The following is a 19,691-nucleotide window of genomic DNA, read 5'->3' on the forward strand; positions in this document are numbered from 1 at the left end:
GATGTGGTCCCACCAGCAGTTGGAATAGGACATTGGTGTTTGCATATCTGCATGGTAGGCTGAAGATACATTGAACAGTTTTGGCAAGACAGAAACAAGGTGCAGTACTGGAGGCGATGTGCAACTTTGTGGGGCAATGAAGCAGAATGGTTAAACCATGAAACCAAGGGCTTCTGGTCAGTAATGAGGTGGAACTTAGACTCATACAAGAACACATGAAACTTTCTACTTGGGAGTAGCACTGCTGAGCAGAGTTGAGCATTTTTGATGAATAAGCATTTGAAACCATCCTCATATCAATGTGCTACAATTGCCCCGATGTGCTACAACTGCCCCGATGTGCTACAATTGCCTCAATGTGCTACAATTGCCCTGATGTGCTACAATTGCCCTGATGTGCTACAATTGCCCCGATATGCTACAATCATCCTGAGTCCATACTGAGAGGCATCCATAGCCAAAACCAGGTAATAGCCAAGATGGAAAATAGCCAAACAAGGAGCAGAATGTCATTTAGATTTCAAAAGCGTGGATGCGTGCTCACAGGCCAGCATCCACTAAAAAAGGAGCATTTTTCTGAAGCAGCTTGTGGAGGGGATGGGCCAATGTAGCTGTACATGGAATAAATTTGTGATAGTAAGTTTACCTAAAAGTGCTTGAAGTTCTTTGATATCTGTAAAGCAAGGCACAGCTTTGACCACAGCGACACGACGATGTAAATGTTTAACAAATTCCTGAGAAATCTCAGTGTCCAGATAAACAATGGATGGCTAAAAAAAGTGTGACTTGACCAAATTGCATTTGATCTTTACAGTATACAGGTTGTTACAAAAAGGTACGGCCAAACTTTCAGGAAACATTCCTCACACACAAAGAAAGAAAATATGTTATGTGGACATGTGTCCGGAAATGCTTACTTTCTGTCTTAGAGCTCATTTTATTACTTCTCTTCAAATCACATAAATCACGGAATGGAAACACACAGCAACAGAACATACCAGCACGACTACAAACATTTTGTTACAGAAAATGTTCAAAATGTCCTCCGTTAGTGAGGATACATGCATCCACCCTCCGTCGCATGGAATCCCTGATGCAGCCCTGGAGAATGGTGTATCGTATCACATCCGTCCACAATACGAGCACGAAGAGTCTCTACATTTGGTACCGGGGTTGCGTAGACAGGAGCTTTCAAATGCCATCATAAATGAAAGTCAAGAGGGTTGCGGTCAGGAGAGCGTGGAGGCCATGGAATTGGTCTGCCTCTACCAATACATCAGTCACAGAATCTGTTGTTGAGAAGCATACGAACACTTCGACTGAAATGTACAAGAGCTCCATCGTGCATGAACCACATGTTGTGTCATACTTGTAAAGGCACGTGTTCTAGCAGCACAGGTAGAGTATCCCATATGAAATCATGACAACATGCTCCATTGAGCGTAGGTGGAAGAACATGGGGCCCAATCAAGACATCACCAACAATGCCTGCCCAAACAATCACAGAAAATCTGTGTTGATGACGTGATGGCACAATCGCGTGCGGATTCTCGTCAGCCCACACATGTTGATTGTGAAAATTTGCAATTTGATCATGTTGGAATGAAGCCTCATCTGTAAAGAGAACATTTGCACTGAAATGAGGATTGACACGTTGTTGGATGAACCATTCGCAGAAGTGTACCGAGGCCAATCAGCTGGTCTGCACACGCTGTACATGGTACGGAAACAACTGGTTCTCCCGTAGCACTCTCCATACAGTGACGTGGTCAACATTACCTTGTACAGCAGCAACTTCTCTGACACTGACATTAGGGTTATCGTCAACTGCAGGAAAAATTGCCTCGTCCATTGCAGGTGTCCTTGTCGTTCTAGGTCTTCCCCAGTCGCGAGTCATAGGCTGGAATGTTCCGTGCTCCCTAAGACACCGATCAATTGCTTCGAACGTCTTCGTGTCAGGACACCTTCGTTCTGGAAATCTGTCTCAATACAAGTGTACCGCACCACGACTATTACCCCATGCTAATCCATACATCAAATGGGCATCTGCCAACTCCGCATTTGTAAACATTGCACTGACTGCAAAACCACGTTCGTGATGGACACTAACCTGTTGATGCTACGTACTGATGCACTTGATGCTAGTACTGTAGAGCAATGAGTCACATGTCAACACAAGCACCGAAGACAACATTACCCTCCTTCAATTGGACCAACTGGCAGTGAATCGAGAAAGTACAGTACATACTGACGAAAGTAAAATGAGCTCTAACATGAAAATTAAGCATTTCCGGACACATGTCCACATAACATCTTTTCTTTATTTGTGTGTGAGGAATGTTTCCTGTAAGTTTGGTCGTATCTTTTTGTAACATCCTGTATAAGACTGTGAACAAGGTGCTCAAGTTATGTAAATATCTTCTGTGGATGTAACATATCATGATGATGTCATCGAAATAGTTGATGCACTCCAGAATGGACATTGTTAGTTTTTCCAAAAAATGCTGAAAAACTACCCATACCAGACAGGAGGTGCTGAGATTGGTATAATCCAAAAGTTGTGATAACCACAATGAGCTGTTTAGAACTGTCATGCAACAGAACCTATAAATAGGCTTCAAATAAATCGGTTTTGGAATAAAACTGGCCCCAGTTAGTTTATACCCAATAACTAGTCTGCACAGGGCAAAGAGTAGGTGTCAATGACAGACTGAGCATAAACTGAATTTTTTAAATAACTGAAGTGAAGCTGATTAGCTGGATTTTTTCATTCACTCAATGTAATAAGCTGTATGACCCCCAACAACACTACTGGTAAGGGACCTAATCAGAAATGAGGTAGACAGTATCTGAAATGGAAAAATCAAAAGCACTCAAAGCATCCAGGCCAAACAAGTTTGCCGTTTCAGCACATCCACTACCATCACCTTAAGAAATAGACATCTTCAGAATCACTCTCTACATGCATAAATGATTTGGTATACAGGATGGTCAGCAATCTGCAGTTGTTTGCTGGTGATGCTGTCGTGTACGGTAATTGGAGTGGATATTGGAAGATACAAGACGATTTAGACAAAATGTCCAGTAGTGTAATGAATGGCAGCTAGCACTAAATGTGGGGAAATGTAAGTTGATGTGGCTAAGTAGGTAGATAAAACCTGTAACATTCGTATACAGTATTACTGGTGTCCAGCTTGACACAGTCAAGTCATTTAAATACCTTTGTGTAGCACTGGAAAGTGATATGAGGTGTAATGATTAAGTGAGAACTGTGGTAGGGAAAGTGAATGGTCAACTTCAGTTTACTGGAAGAGGAAAGAGTGATTCACCTGTAAAGGATACTACTTATAGGATGCTGATGCAACCTATTTTTGAGTACCACTCGAGTGTTTGGGATTTGTATCGAGTCAGTCTGAAGGATGACAATGAAGCAATTCAGTGGTAGGCTGCTAGATTTGTTACCAATAGATTCAAACAACACTTAAGTGTTACGGAGGTGCTTCAGGAACACAAAAAGGAATCCCTAGAGAGAAGGCAATGTTCTTTTCAAGAAACGCCAGAGGAAATTTAAAGAACTTGCATTTGAAGCTGACTGCTGAATGAGTCTACTGCAGCCAACATACATTAGATGTAAGGATCACAAAGATAAGATATGAGAAATTAGGACCCATACAGAGGAACATAAACAGTCATTTTTTCCTCGCTCTGTTTGCAAGTGGAACAGAAATGGAAATGATAAGTAGTTATGCAGGGTACCCTCTGCCATGCATCATATAGTGGCTTGTGGATCATCTATGTAAATGTAGCTGTACTTGTAAAACTGATTAAAAGACTTGACCCTTCAGTCAGAATGTGCCATTTAAACATAGAAGGCATTATCCGAGCTAAAAGCAATACCTGTCTAAACTACTTGTAGATTATGATTTTGATGTAGTTCTAATCCAGGAAACACAAGCTCCAACTATGGAAGACCTGCATAAAAGCGGTAGGACCCATGGCTATGATCTTGTGGGTGCTGCATATCACAGTGTGCACAGTGTCAACACCTATTTTAGGAGCAATATCAAGCATTCTCACCTCATTTCAACAAATACAGAAAATGAGACCCATTACGTCTCAATACAAGTCGTGGGGACCATTATAAATAATATTTACAAGCCACCAAATGTGCCATGGCCATTGGATGTTCTGCCAATTACTGCTCACCCATCGATTTATGCTGGAGATTTTAATAGTCACCATAGACATTGGAACTATGCATGTGACAATGAATGTAGTACTGTGTTCAACAACTGGGCTGAAATTAAAAATTTATATCTGGTTTATGAAGCCAAGAATTTGGGAAATTTCGGATCAGCCACTTGGCGAAGAGATTACAACCTGGATCTCTTCTTTGCATCCCTGAATTTCAGAGGGCACATGACACCTATATCTTGAGAAGTCATACCTAATTTCCCACACAGCCAATGAACAATACAGCAAAACTGGTGACCTCCAAAGTCTCAACACAGCTCGGAGAGTACAATTGTGTGAGGCAGTAGAAAATGTAAACTTCAAACATTCAAGTAGAAAAGCATGGAGTCTTCTGCATAAAACTGACAGAGACTCCAATAAACTTGATCAGAAGTCTGATATTACAGCTAACCAAATCACTAACCACATAGCTAAAAAATCCTATGAAATACAACATACTTCTAAAATAAAATGAGAACTCACATCTCTAAAAGCTCAGTGCCCATGTTTGGGCACTCTACTTCACAATTTACATTGACTGAATTGGATGAGGCCTTGAAACAAACTAAACATGGTAAAGTACCTTGTCTGGATAATATACAAGTGGAATTGCTGATAAACGTGGGTAATGGTATAAAAAACATCCTAGAAAATGGATCACTGTCCAACAAGCTAAAGGGAACAAAAATAGTGGCAATTTTGAAACCAGGTACACAAGCTGGCCAGACTCTAACTTTCAAACTTTCAGACTAATTTCCCTTTACAGCTGTACTTATAAACTCTTGGAGAGACTCATTTGTAATAGAAATAGCAGCTTCATTTTGGAGCAATCCCAGCTGAGCAAGCATGTTTCAGGCCACATAGAAGTTGTTGTGACTGGGCACCAGCTCTGACAACTTCATACAGGTTAGTTTCCAAGAAAATGTGAAGACATCTGTCACATTTGTAGACCTAACCGCAGCATATGACAGTCTGGAGAGAAGGGATGATATACCAAATTACTAAGAACAATTTGATGCTGAAGAACTGGAACCTTCATCAACACCATGATAAACAATAGATATTTATGCCAAACAATAGATATTTCTGCTGATCAGCTGCCACATCAACTTTATCAACATCCACTTGAACCACATTATGTGCTTAATAACTGGGACAATCCTACCAACACTGATTTACTGGCCTCCTTGCTGAGCAACTCTATCCACCCACAATCCGCAGAAGTGGGGCCTTGCAAGGGGAATACCGAAAGCCACAGGAGAACCTGGAATTACCCGTACAGCAAGACATACTAAGTCTATGACGAAATAGACTCCGTGCAAGGAACCCACCATTATGACAAGCTGAACAGCTAGATGCCAGTAATATCGAGGTGAGAGACTGGTGGATTGGAACTGTCAATCTGAAGAGCATTAGTGGTTCTGAAAGTATAACTGTGATACTGCTGGCACAAAACTCGACAGGAAACTATGGGTCAAATTGAACAGAGCTTGCATTGGGCATGGCCGATGTATAGACTCACTTTACAAGTGGTGTGCTGCAGTGTCTCTGGTTTGTGACTATGGGGCTTTAAACCATAAGGTCAATCATAATAGAGATGAATGTCCCTTGTGTTCCTATCAGGGAAATTGGAGGAACCTCATGAAAGCAGATGATACAACTCTTATTTTGATTAGGAACTTAGATATCGACAATTATTTAGTTTTATATGTAGTTTCATCTTTCTGTATTCTTGTTATATACATGTATTAATGTTATATACCTGTACTTTTACACTGCATGTGAGGCATTCAAATAAATAAACTACCAGAACAGTCAAAGGATGAACCACTGCTTTATATGTAGTTACAGCCTCAAAATTGGAATATGCTGCTTCTTGATAACTCCCCAAACATTGAGTAACCAGAGACACTGCTGGGGATTCCATAGCCACTTAAGTTTCTGAGTTCAGTCAAGTCACTGTTGCACCCAAGTCCATTTGTCGTCTGCGCAACTTGTCCATCACAGGCACTTTGATAAACAATTTGTTATGATTTGTAAGCACTGGAGACACACATCCATGTCCATGTCCACAGGATGGGGCTGGGAATGACACAGAGGCACTATATGTCCTTTTTTTCCTACAGCTGTTGCAAGTTGCCAAGCACTTAGGGCACAAGGCCCTGTTATGTAGCAAGAAGTAGTACAAGCAAGAAAGCAGCACAGAGCACTGTCATTACTATGGTGTTGCTTTTTGGCAATTCACTGCTCAGGGCAGTACAGAGGCCACGAAGATTGTACGGCTGCCACATCATTCTCCCCTTATCCCTCCCGCCATGAGAACTGATGATGCCCAACAACCACGAATAGGAGTCACTGCGGCAATGTCACACCAAACCCACAGCACAAATTAGATACCAAGAATGATTTAGTGTTATTGAATACTACAGCCAAACATGGATTCTTGAACTGAAGTGCATGTTGATGCACCTTCTTGTCAGGAGCCAAACAAATGATGGTGTCACAGACCACAAAATCATCATAGAAATCATGATGAGAATCAGTAACCCATTGACATTTGTGATTGAGACTGTGGAGTTCAGCCCAGTAGGACTGATGGGGCTGTTTATGACAATGAAAGAACTTTAATGCACTGCTTGCATTTACGATGATAATTTTACAACAATCTGCAAATTTTTTTCAAGCGAAAGCAACACAGATTCCTAGAATGGGGCTAACTGGTATAACAACTGGTAGATCTGAGGTGGAATCCAAAAAAGGGACAAAATTGTACAGATGTTTGAATCACTGACATCAAATGCTAGTAAGCATTGCCGAAGCTGCTTCTCATGAGCCTCCCAGTCTCCAGCTGCACTGTCATAAGGGGGAAGGGTGGTGGGTATGCCAACAACATGGAACAAACAAATGCACTATAGCAACCACAAGAAACTGCTGCTGCTTGAGTAGAGATTTGACTGCTGCCTCCACAGTCAGAAGAACTGAAGGAACATCTAGCACACTTAGCACACAGAAGTGAACACCACACTCATTACTAATTGTGTGGTAATATAAGATACAAAACAAAAGTACAGCCACAATGAAGCAAAGTTTATACTTCTTCCACACAGAAGTGAACAACAGTTGAGAACATAAAACACAAACAAAGAAACAATCTAAGTACTGATACAAGCAGTTGCTAACAATAAGTAAGAACAAAATATGAGAATGAGTGCATGCTGCACAGTGCTTATAAAGAGGAGGGTTCCACTAGAAGACACTGCAGTTGCCTCGCTGTGTGCACAAGTCATGTGGTCCACTGCAGGCAGCCTCAGGTGGGCAGCCCACACAGATGTTGGCCGAATATTCAAAGTGTAGCACACTGGTGCCCTCCTGCTGCAGCACATACCCAAAGAGGCTTCTAGCACACATACAAAAGCGAAAGAAAATTCGCTAGCTTGAGTTTGAGAAAGGATCGATCCCAAAATCTAGCAAGTTTTCTTTCTCTCTTGAGTGTGCCTGTCGACAACTCAATGCTTCTGCTACTCTGTGAGTGGCCCTCTTTAATCCTAAATAATTTATATGTAAATAGTATTCCTTGATACTACTCATTCCACTGTCAAAAAATACTTAAATTTACCATGCACATTACTGGTTTCTAATATTATATGCATCTGCAGAATAAAAAAGAGTTGTCTACTTACAGTGATGTATTTCACTAAATGTCCATGTGCAGTGCTTACATGGTTTTGCAACTAATTACCTTTTTCATTTGCTAACATGATTCACTCTGAACCTGTAGTATTCTTTTTCTCTTTTCTTCATTTCTTTATTTATTCTCATCATCAATGTTTCTCCTACCATCAACTTTTCCACAAATCAAACCTTCATTTCTAGACATTGGCAAATCTATGTGCTTCTGTTGCCTCCACAAGAAAAAAGGTGGTATTTCTTTACTGAATCATGTATTCGCACATAATGAGACTTAATCAATGTCATGCCATGTATATTCATGAAAACTCTGATCTTCACAACACAGCACTCCTACTTCTGCTCCATGAGGCTAATGTTCTTGTATCTTCCACTTATGCCAAGAAAACTCTTTTACAAATATATGAAAGTTGGCACATTTCAAGCACTGCATGAAATCTTTGTTTTTGTAATACGAGAGGAAAGGAAGTTCTTGCCGAAATGTAGGCACCTTTCGGATTATTACACAATGCACTCTCAGATGATAAAAGTCATGGGATAGTGAAATGCACATAGCAGTAGCATTGCATACACAAGGTATAAATGGGCAGTGCATTGGCAGAGCTGTCATTTGTACTCAGGTGATTCATTTGAATTGGTTTCTGAAATGGTTATGGCTGCTTGAGGAGAATTAACAGACTTTGAACATGGAATGGTTGTTGGAGCTAGATGCACAGGATTTTCCATTACAGAAATCATTAGGGAATTCAGTATTCCAAGATCCACAATAACAAGAGTGTGCCAAGAATACAAAATTTCAAGCATTACCTCTCATGATCTCAAGATCATTTTTCCAGATTCTTAATTCTCGTCCCCATAACAGATATGTCAGCAGAAACTGTAGCTTGAGCATTTGTCCCCTACCTAGTGTTGCCATATTGAAGTCCTGAAGCTGTACTTACAGATAAGGCACGAATTTTATGTCAGCATTATTTACAGAAGTCTGTTGACTCCTGCAAATTAAAAAGTGGAGAACGATACCATTTCACCCTAAAGTGAACGGACGCTTAGAGTGAGTCCACTGCTCCATTACGCACATACTTTCATACTATGTCAATAAAAATGACTCTGACTGGTACAGGTACGTTCAACACATCACGTCAGCATATCATAGCTGTGTCCATGAGGCCACAGGATACTCCCCTTATGAAGCAGTATATGGCCGACCATTGAGTACGCCTTTTGAGATTGACAAACTGCCCTCAGGAATTAAATCTTAAGATGTGAAAAGTTTGGCATGACGTTTAAAAGCCATCTGGAAGAAGGCAAGAGGGAACAACGCAAAAGCTACGGCCCAGCGATTAAAAAGGAATAATCAGAAAGCAAAAATGCCCAAGTGCAAGGTAGGTGTCTTAGAGATGTTGTGTAACCTCGTAATAAAGAAGGGAAGGACAAAGGCGTTTACTCCTACATATGAAGGACCATACCATATCATGCGGCTTACTTTGCCGCTAAATGCAGAAATTCAGTTAGCAGAACGCACAGTTATCGTTCATTTCGACAGGTTAAAGTTGTATAAGGATTCCGAGCCACCTCCACTTGACAGACTGTTAGACCAGTAGCTCCAGTCAGGAAGGAAAGAAAGAAAGTAGTACAACTGCCTAGAGCACAGCCTAGGTATGCTCTAAGGTCAAGACATCCCTATGGGTTATGGTCCAGGGACTAGTTCCTGCATGCCATGTATTCAGTCTGAAAAGTCTTTAATGAAGTAAGAGAATTAATTTACAGGAAACTGCCGTCATTGCTACGTATTTATTTAAGTTGTGCATTTTATATGTAAGTATCCATAATTGTTGGCAACCATTTGTAATAGAATTTAGGATATCACATGTTAAAAGAAAGGGATTAGAGTTTTTTATAATCAATCTGTTTTACGTCACTTATTGTCTCCAGTAACACTGTCGTAGCGGTAGAGAACTGGAAACACAAACACTCATTAGTAATGGAATGAAGGGGAAAAGTTGTCGGTGTCATTGGAACAAGCAGAGCTAAGAATCTATTAATTTTTTATATGTCAAATGGAATGACACTTCATCTGTAGATTTAGTGAACGATGAACATGAACAGCTGTTAAAGCTTTACCATGAAAACATGTTAGTACACTATTGGCCATTAAAATTGCTACACCATGAAGATGACATGCTACAGACTCGAAATTTAACCGACAGGAAGAAGATGCTGTGATATGCAAATGATTCGCTTTTCAGAGCATTCACACAAGGTTGGCGCCTGTGGCGACACCTACAACGTGCTGACATGAGGGAAGTTTCCAACCAACTTCTCGTACACAAACAGCAGTTGACCAGCATTGCCTGGTGAAACGTTGTTGTGATGCCTCGTGTAAGGAGAAGAAATATGTACCATCACATTTCTGACTTTGATAAAGGTCGGATTATAGCCTAACGCGATTTCGGTTTATCGTATCGCGACACTGCTGCTCGTTTTGGTCAAGATCCTATGACTGTTAGCAGAATATGGAATCGGTGGGTTCAGGAGGGTACTACGGAATGCCGTGCTGGATCCCAAGGGCCTTGTATCACTTGCAGTCGAGATAACAGGCATCTTATCCACATGGCTGTAATGGATCATGCAACCACATCTCAATCCCTGAGTCAACAGACCGGGACGTTTGCAAGACAACAACTATCTGCACGAACAGTTCAACGATGTTTGCAGCAGCATGGACAATCAGATCAGAGAAAATGGCTGCAGTTACCCTTGACGGTGCATCACAGACAGGAGCACCTATGATGGTGCACTCAACGACAAACCTGGGTGCACGAATGGTAAAACATCATTTTGTCAGATGAATCCAGGTTCTGTTTACAGCATCATGATGGTCGCATCCGTGTTTGGCGACATTGTGGCGAATGCACATTGGAAGCGTGTATGCGTCATCGCCATACTGGCGTATCACCCGACATGATGGTATGGGGTGCCATTGGTTACATGTCTCGGTCACCTCTTGTTCGCACTGATGGCACTTTGAACAGTGGACGTTACATTTCAGATGTGTTACGACCCGTGGCTCCACCCTTTATTTGATCCATGCAAAACCCTACATTTTAGCAGGATAATGCACGACCGCATGTTTCAGGTCCTGTACGGGCCTTTCTGGATACAGAAAACGTTCAACTGCTGCCCTGGCCAGCACATTCTCCAGATCTCTCACCAACTGAAAACATCTGGTCAATGGTGGCCGAGCAACTGGCTCGTCACAATACGCCAGTCACTACTCTTGATGAACTGTGGTATCATGTTGAAGCTGCATGGGCAGCTGTACCTGTACATGCCATCCAAGGTCTGTTTGACTCAATGCCCAGGCGCATCAAGGCCGTTATTATGGCCAGAGGTGGTTGTTCTGGGTACTGATTTCTCAGGATCTATGCACCCAAATTGCATGAAAATGTAATCACATGTCAGTTCTAGTATAATATATTTGTCCAATGAATACCCGTGTATCATCTGCATTTCTTTTTGGTGTAGCAATTTTAATGGTCAGTAGTGTAACACGTATTTGTAACTGCCATTCGCATAGAATCAGTGACAACATGCTGCCCTCTACCTACCATTTGAAATACACTACACTACACTACATGTATGTTTAGGCTAAACGTTCACACACTGGTAATAACACTGTTGCAAGGGAAAGAACAATACGTCTAAGCTAACCAGCCAATAAATTGAAATTAAAAGGAGTCCTCCATAAGTGCTATTTTATTGTTTTCTTAACATGCCACTGGAGATACAACAAGGTAAGTTTTCATGATAGTACATGGTTCTTTATATCAATTGCAAAAGAGAAAGTCATGTGGTTAATGCTAGGCAAGACTGCCGCCCACAGTTTGTTTACAAATCGCAAGCCTCGCACCTCCCTGCCACCTGGTGACGCAACAACCCTCACTCCCCTCCCTCCTCCCCGCCAAGTGAGCGGCCATTAGAACGCCGCCCCTCCCCCCCCCCCCCCCCCTCCACCCTTTGTTGCTTTGTAACGTGTACCCAGCTCCAACCACTGCCACTGGTGCAAGCAGTGTCTGCAACTCTCCCCACCACCCCATCTTAGCTGCTTGGACTGACCTCTTGTCTTCCTCCTGCACAGACACTCCAGCCCCCACCCCTCCCTCCTCCTCTTCCTCCCCATGGACCACATGTCTCTGCCACATGGATAAGCTCCCACACTTCGCTTTCATACATTCATACTGTTGCAGTGTAGCCAGCAAATCCAAGAAGATAGTTATAAAAATAAATACACCAGCCTAATATTGCCCTACAGATTGTACTAGTTTTAGCCAGGGATAGAAATCTATTCGTGTCACCTAATTGAATTCTCAGTAAAGAACAAGAAAGAGGAAAAAAAAGGTTTTTTTGTGTGTGTAAACACTGACTAATCCAGCAAGATAGGAGACATTGGGATCTCAAATCAGTCCCCAACTATGTTGTATTTCCACCCTCATGGTTAATAAATAGATCTATATGGTGTCACGGAAGCCGGCTCTTGCCATGATATTTATTCTGTAAGTGACCGCTATATGAGAAACACATCAGGCAAATGGATCAAGTTTGAAATGCCATCATAAAATAAAGTAAAGTAGACTAAAACTGAGTTAATACGAATCCAGAATAACAGTTCTAACTGCATACCCAACTGTCACTCTCAAAAGTTATTAGCCCCAAGTTTCAAGTAAACAATATTTGAGAGAGCCAAGTCATCATCAGAACTCATGCAGAAGTATAAAAATTTATAAATTACTTACAGTTTAGAAGAACAGAGTATCTAAGTGAGTAAATGACTCATGATAGTTCCATGAACTTTAACAATTGAGTTAAATCCTTGAAAAGAAGATCCTTCATGAATAACTGTCTTGAAGAACATAAGCTAAGTCTGGGAGAAATTTAGTGACCGCGCAGAGGAACTTGACTCGGCGCACAGCAAGGAAGGCTGCTCGGCCCCCCACACACACAAAGGCTCTATTCTACCCTCCACCACCGCCCTCCTTCCATCGGGCCAGGTCCAGCCATCTGCTTTGTATCCAGCCCCAAGCAAAAGAAATGACTGCTGAGAAAGTCCACCTCCCTGCAACCCTGAAGCATCCGAACTGTGTCGCCTTGTGTGGTAAACAATGTTAGTGAAAGCAAGAAGTACCCGAAATGTCTCCACCTTATATGCGACCATTTTTACCTTCGCTAATACTACTAATACTACTACTACTACTACTGAAATTAATTTTCAATTTGTTGCCACAGCATCATTGAGAGTTTTTCATGTACATACTAATCAGGAGTTGTAAAGAAAGTAAAGATAAAAGCCCCAATTGAACACCACACAAGTAACCTTTAACAGAGTAACAACCAGAGTAAAATATAGAAAGACCGTACACTTCAGTTTAGAAAGAGACAGCCCCTACTAGCATTGAACCCATGATCTACAAAGAGTTACTTGAGAAGTCATCTATGCCTCTATCTGTGACATTAGGTATACGAGTTACATTGACAGTCACCATTAGTACTACAAAATAATCACTGAACCTGCCCTTTGCAGAGAATTATTATAGAGTTATTTAGCACTCGACGCTTGTCAGTAGGACAGATCTTGTGGTCATGGCTACCAGTACTGCTCTCGCACCAGTTAGAGCCAGTCTGTAATATCAGCACTCTGCAATCATACCAGCACGTCACCTGCTGCATCTGCAGCACCCCGAGTAACACATTCTCAACATGGAAATGAAAACCAATATACAACGAATATTTTGAATAACTTTACGCACATTTTCAACATTAAGGGAATTACCTTCCTTCCTATACACACTACACATAATGGATTCTAATTTTATTCAAGAACCTAACTGCTGACAGGTAAGTTTTGTTGACATCATCAAGAGGCAACCAGTATCGTCAAACCAGTGTTAATGAGTATTAGGAAGCAGGTAAGTGAGAGAGTTAATAAACAGAACAGCAACAATAACCCAGCACAATTGGTTAGGAGGCTGCCAACAACCCACATTATGTAGTTACAGGACAAGGAGTACTTAATAATGCAGGAAATATCACACAAAATGTTTAATAATATAAAGGAGGGTAATGGCAATTATTGATCTGAAAACCAAAGACGATATCAAACTACCTTAAACTAAAACATTGCTAGTGGAGTATTAACATGATACTGTACTATTACACCACATTACTCATAACATTGGCACAACTTAATGACAGCACACCTGTAGGTAGACATACCAAAGACATGTCAATCAATATGGAGATATAGACAATAGCATAAAAATGATAACAGAGAATACTTACACTTATCTTGCTATGAAAGGGTGTTTTGTGTACGGGAAATGATATTTTGTACTTTCGCTTGTATTGCAGTTTCACCACTGCTTGTGTCACTGCGATGGGTTGCCAATTTCTTATGTCTATGTACTATTTTAATTAATCATTTTTTCTATGTTTTATTATCAATTACTTAGAAAGTTTTGCTAGAGTTTTGCCAGCACCAGTAATTTAGTACTTGTGTCTATGAACCTAGTGTATCCATGTGTTAATTTGTTGGCAGAGTAAGTTTCTGACTATCACCCATTATTTAAGTGTTTACTCATAATGCTCCAAGTAAGAAACTATTTGGAAGGGTAGCCTAAGATGTAATCATGCCTTATATCATTTGTGTCTGAATGCCTATTTGGTGGGACATGCCACATGCCTTCCCACTGTAGATAATGTAAATGGAGTGACTAACCCCCACAGGGCAGGAGACTTTGGCCGTACATCTTGTATGTTAGGCAAACCAGAGAACAATACCCGCAAGAGCATGCACCCTGCGTCACGTGACCGGTAATCATGCGGACCCCTAGCTGTCTATGTTGTTCCTTAACTTTTCAATTTCATGACATAGTCCATCCTATTCACTTTCCTCTTTTAACTTTCAACAGAACAATACCCGCAAGGACACGCACCTTGCGTGAGGAAACTGGCATAGTTCCTCCTACCCACTTTCATCTTTCAACTTTCCATAGAACAACGTCTTTTGGAGTTTGCTATCTGGACATATTCTAATGAAAAATTATTCAGTCCATGTGGACTAACACAGCTAGACTTTAATGTTTCATGTCGCAGAAGGGTCCAGGAGAACAGTGTTCTGTCCTCTCTGACGATAGCTGTTCGAGCACTAACAGATGCAAACCGCGTCTAGCCAGTAAGTGGAAGTCTCAGTTCAAGACCTGTGCTTGCTTTGACACTGTTCTTCCAGTGTATTTTCCGAAGGATCACCGACTACTGAATCAGTAGTATTTAACTGTATGATGTGTCTCAAGACACTGTGATATGCGCAAGGATAGATGTGAGTTTTAAGCAACTACCTGGGCCTGTTGAGGCCAGCACTAAGGAGTTATAGGGACAGCAAATTTAATCGCAAAATGGTGAGAAGATGAAGATTGCAAATTTGGTCGCACAGCAAAGTTTTCTTCTGTGAGAGATGTCGAGTTTTAAGAAGAAGTATGTAGCAGCTATCTTGGAATCGCAGTACTGTCATTTAAACAGTTAAGTAGGCAATACCGTCATGTCAATGATGCGCCATACATTCTACCTTCATAAAGGAAAAGCCCATCAGAAATTATGCACCACTTAGTCTTTTCTAACTCAACCCCTTACACTTCCTGTCACCACTGTGGAAGTTTCTAGATTCTCATCAAGTTTTGTTTTTCTCTTCTCGTTCTCAAATTTGTTCTCATTCAATGGCAAAATTTTCATGTCTGAGAACAGGAACCCGAACCTAGTAGACAAACTTATCTATTCACTGGGTGCATGAACCCATAATTACATGCCTTATAATTATTGTTTAGTTGGTCATCATTGAATGACCCATATCAATTGCACTCATCTATCCTTCTTATTCAGTAATATTATACCCCTTCTGTGACATTTGTATTTGTCAGTTCTCACTCTGAACAACATAAATAATTTTGTGTTAGCAGAAGAGCCAACACCATGTTACGAGTGGAGGCCGAAATGCACGCATTTTAGCTCACGTAGGTTGGCGTGAGGAGGGAAGAGCTATACTGACGTGAGGTCTGGAACATGACAAGGAATGAGAATTCAGAAAGTGGAAGTGATTAGTTTGTTACTTAACTTTAATCCATTAATGAGGAACGTCGCTCTTGACAGTACATGTTTCACAATATTATCTGTTCAGAATACATTCTTGAAGTAATTATAGTAACTGAATATGAGGCATTGCTAGGTTGTAGCAAATTACGTAGCTGAAGGCTATGCTAAACTGTTGTCTCTGCAAATTAGAGTGTATGTAGACAGTGAACCATCGCTAGCAAAGTCAGCTGTACAACTGGGGTGAGTGCTAGGGAGTCTCTCTAGACTAGACCTGCCGTGTGGCCGCACTCGGTATGCAATCACTGATAGCAGCGACAAGTGGGTCCAAAGTATACTAACAGACCGCGCCGATTTAAAGGCTACCACCTAGCAAGTGTGGTGTCTGGTGGTGACACCACAAATACATTCATCGGGTGCATGAGCCCCAAAGACATGTGAAGTTTCCATTCTGCAAGTAATCGAGAGGTCAAAGTACAGTCAGCCCAATAAACAACATCAGTATGCCTTATTGCCCTCTCATTCTTAGACCCGCCGCTTACTTGCTGTATAGTGCAGTGATACAGCGCAAGCAGCGACGTTGAAGTCATCTGCCGCATGCCACTCTGAGGCAGCTGCTGTGCTGGCCCCCGGCCGCATTACTAGTGCTACCACAATATTAACACTTCACTGTTAAGAAACACAATTTCCAGTTGCAGACATATGGGATAGAAATCTCGAACAGTGGATTTCTAGCAAACAGTTCTTATTGTGATGTTACCATGCTACTTATAATCTTTCATGGCTTACTCTATCTGTATTCGCACCCATTTACCTGTTTTTCTACCTGAAAGTTCATTCATGATTCCTTTGTCAACTAAATTACCTGCTTTTACTAACAAAGAGATAGAAGGGCTGGCCAGTACTTACCTCAGCTCAGTACAGCCGATAGAAACACAAAAAACAACCGAAAATTTAAGTTCCTAGCTTTTGGAATAAATGTTCCTTCATCAGGGAGGAGAGAGGGGAAAGAAAGGAAAGAAGGGAAAGTGGATTTAGTTACTCACAACCCAGGTTATGAAGTAACAGGGAAATGAAAACAGGGAGGGTAGCAAGGATGGAGGCATGGTTGTCAGAGGGAAGCCAAAGATATTCTACTGTAGGTACTGTGCCAGCTTCAAACCAAAGAGGATGCATAAAGAAGTAAAGAGGTGTATAGTATAAAGATGTAGGATGAAAAGATGCATGAATGGCTAAAGAGGAAAGGGAAAGAGGAGAAGACTGAAAAGTAAATGGGAGTGAGGTTGTTTAACGTAGGTTCAGTCCAGGGGGATGGCGGGATGAAAGGATGTGCTGGAGTGCAAGTTCCCATCTCCGCAGTTCAGAGGGACTGGTGTAACAGTCCAAGGGGATGGCAGGAAGAAAGGATGTGCTGGAGTGCAAGTTCCCATCTCCGCAGTTTAGAGTGGACATGTGACTTCAACTGGCAAAGCATAATCAGTAACTGTACGACAATGCTACATCAATATAGTACTCGACATAAAATTTTTAACTCACCAGCAATAGTTTAATCTGCAAATACAGGGTGAGACAAAAAGGATTTAACAACTTTAGAATTATACAGAACTTTATTGAGGTAACTTAAGAGAGTTGGTAAATGTGCCATTTTGTAGCAAAGAACCTCAGGTTTTATTCAAATAGTGCATCAGTTCCCCATTCCACCACCATGAGCGCCAGCATAATGCATGGTGCAGAGCGTGCTCGTTGTGCTTTTTGGCTTTATGAAATGAACATTAATGCCACAGATGACCAAGAAGGGATGGTTTACTACCAGCAAGATAATGTACCACCTCATCTCCCCATGGAGGTTCAAGGTTTCCTCGATAATCGCTTCCCAGGTCACGAAAGACTGTATATGTTTCTCCCCTACCAAACAATTTAACCGACCTGAAAAATCGAATCTAAACCACCACTGTAACAGTTATACTCAATTTGTTGCAATAAGTGTGAGAAGAAATTGATTGCTGGAGGAATGTTTGCCACATCACAAATGGTATCCACATCGAACCAAAATGACACTTTTATTTGAAACTTGAGGTTGTTTGTGATAAAATGACACACCTTCCAATGCTGGAAGTTATCTCGATAAATTTCTATATCATTACAAAGTTGTTAAGGCCTTTTTGACTCATCCTGTATACGTTAACCCCATATTTTTCAAATCAGTAGTTTGGGGAAAGAAAACCCTTATTTTATAAACAGGTAAATATGGTAAACAGAAAGGGAAATTATTAAAAATGTTGCTGCAGTTTTGTATGACCGATAATGCTTCACAACATTCTATTTAAACACTGTGTCTCACATACTGTAAATGCTGATGTCTATTGTACACATATAATCTGCTAACTGTTGAAACTAGGAGACATGTTAGATAGACTGCTTGTGCTCTGACTCATTAATACCTATTATCACTTTTCCGAATAAGGTTGCTTCTTCATGTGTTATCATTTCTGTGATTGGTAGATAAAAACATTTATATTAAATGAAATAGTTTAACAGATAACAACCAATAAATGAATAGGAAAAGCAACAAGCAATGGTTAGACACAAAAACAAGAGACTGAAGATGAAGACTACAGATTAACTCCAAAACTTATGTTCTTCTTCAGAATACAAATGCACAGACAAAAACCAACAAATCATTTTTAGTAACTATCAAAACTGATAACATGTACAAAAAGTAAAACACACTTACCTTGCATGAATTAAGAGTTCGGCTGAAGCGAATGTCAACATCATCTTTGAATAATTTGGGATCATTCTTGATGGACTGGGGCATTGTGACAGAAGATGTGTCTGACATTGAACTGTGCAAGAGATCATTAAAATGAACGTTGTCCATGCACTGAAATGTAAGATACATTAGAAATACTTGAGATTTTTAATTGTTTTAATTTTGTTATATAGCTGATTTATTTACTTTATTGTATGAAAGTTTGTTTACTGATTGCACACTTCTACTTGGCCCCTGAGTCGAGGAGGCTGAGTGTGGAACATTGAGATTAGTTCATAGCACACCACCTGCTGAGACAGGCCCTGCCTCCTTTTCCCAGAGCAGTATAAAAGAAATAGAAGCATATAAAGGAAATTAATTTGTAATGGATTAATTAAGTTTGGGTGAGTTGCTAGAAGGACCAGATACAGTCTACTTGCTAATTTTTGTAAATGATATCAATAATCACCATATAATGCCCATAAATCAACATTATATTCACAATGGCTGCTTATTGTTAGGGTGCACAACACTGTTAGGTAGCTAAGGGTGACAGTGATCTTTAACATCCTGTGGCAGCTCCAAGTCAGCCAACTTTCACTGATCACAGAGGAGCAAGCAAAAAGTGTTACCAATAGTGTGCCAATCGTGTTGCATGTTGGTAGGTTTCTTTACTTTAATTAATTTTTGGAACTGCTCCATATTTGTTTTTCTTCTGGCTTTCTGTAGAAGTATAATCTCTTTTATCCATCACATTTTACAGAATATAAGATGCTATGGACTATAAGATGCACCTTAAGTTTCAAGTATCTTTTAAATTATATTTTTATCATTTTTATTATTAGAAAGCCAGACTAAAAAAAAATTCTTTGAGTATACAACA

The 19,691-nt window shown here is 40.7% G+C and overlaps 1 protein-coding gene across 1 annotated transcript in view; it reads right to left on the reverse strand.

The window, feature by feature from the left end:
* The window catches only part of LOC126281292 (ras-specific guanine nucleotide-releasing factor 2-like), a 1,771,818-nt gene that overhangs the window by 570,692 nt on the left and 1,181,435 nt on the right, over positions 1 to 19,691 (reverse strand). The window contains exon 13 of the mRNA XM_049980119.1: positions 18,791 to 18,940. Coding sequence (XP_049836076.1) covers positions 18,791 to 18,940 — 150 coding nt within the window. The remainder of the gene's footprint in view (positions 1 to 18,790; positions 18,941 to 19,691) is intronic.

The sequence above is a fragment of the Schistocerca gregaria genome, chromosome 7 (genome assembly GCF_023897955.1).
Source record: "Schistocerca gregaria isolate iqSchGreg1 chromosome 7, iqSchGreg1.2, whole genome shotgun sequence".
Taxonomy (NCBI): domain Eukaryota; kingdom Metazoa; phylum Arthropoda; class Insecta; order Orthoptera; family Acrididae; genus Schistocerca; species Schistocerca gregaria.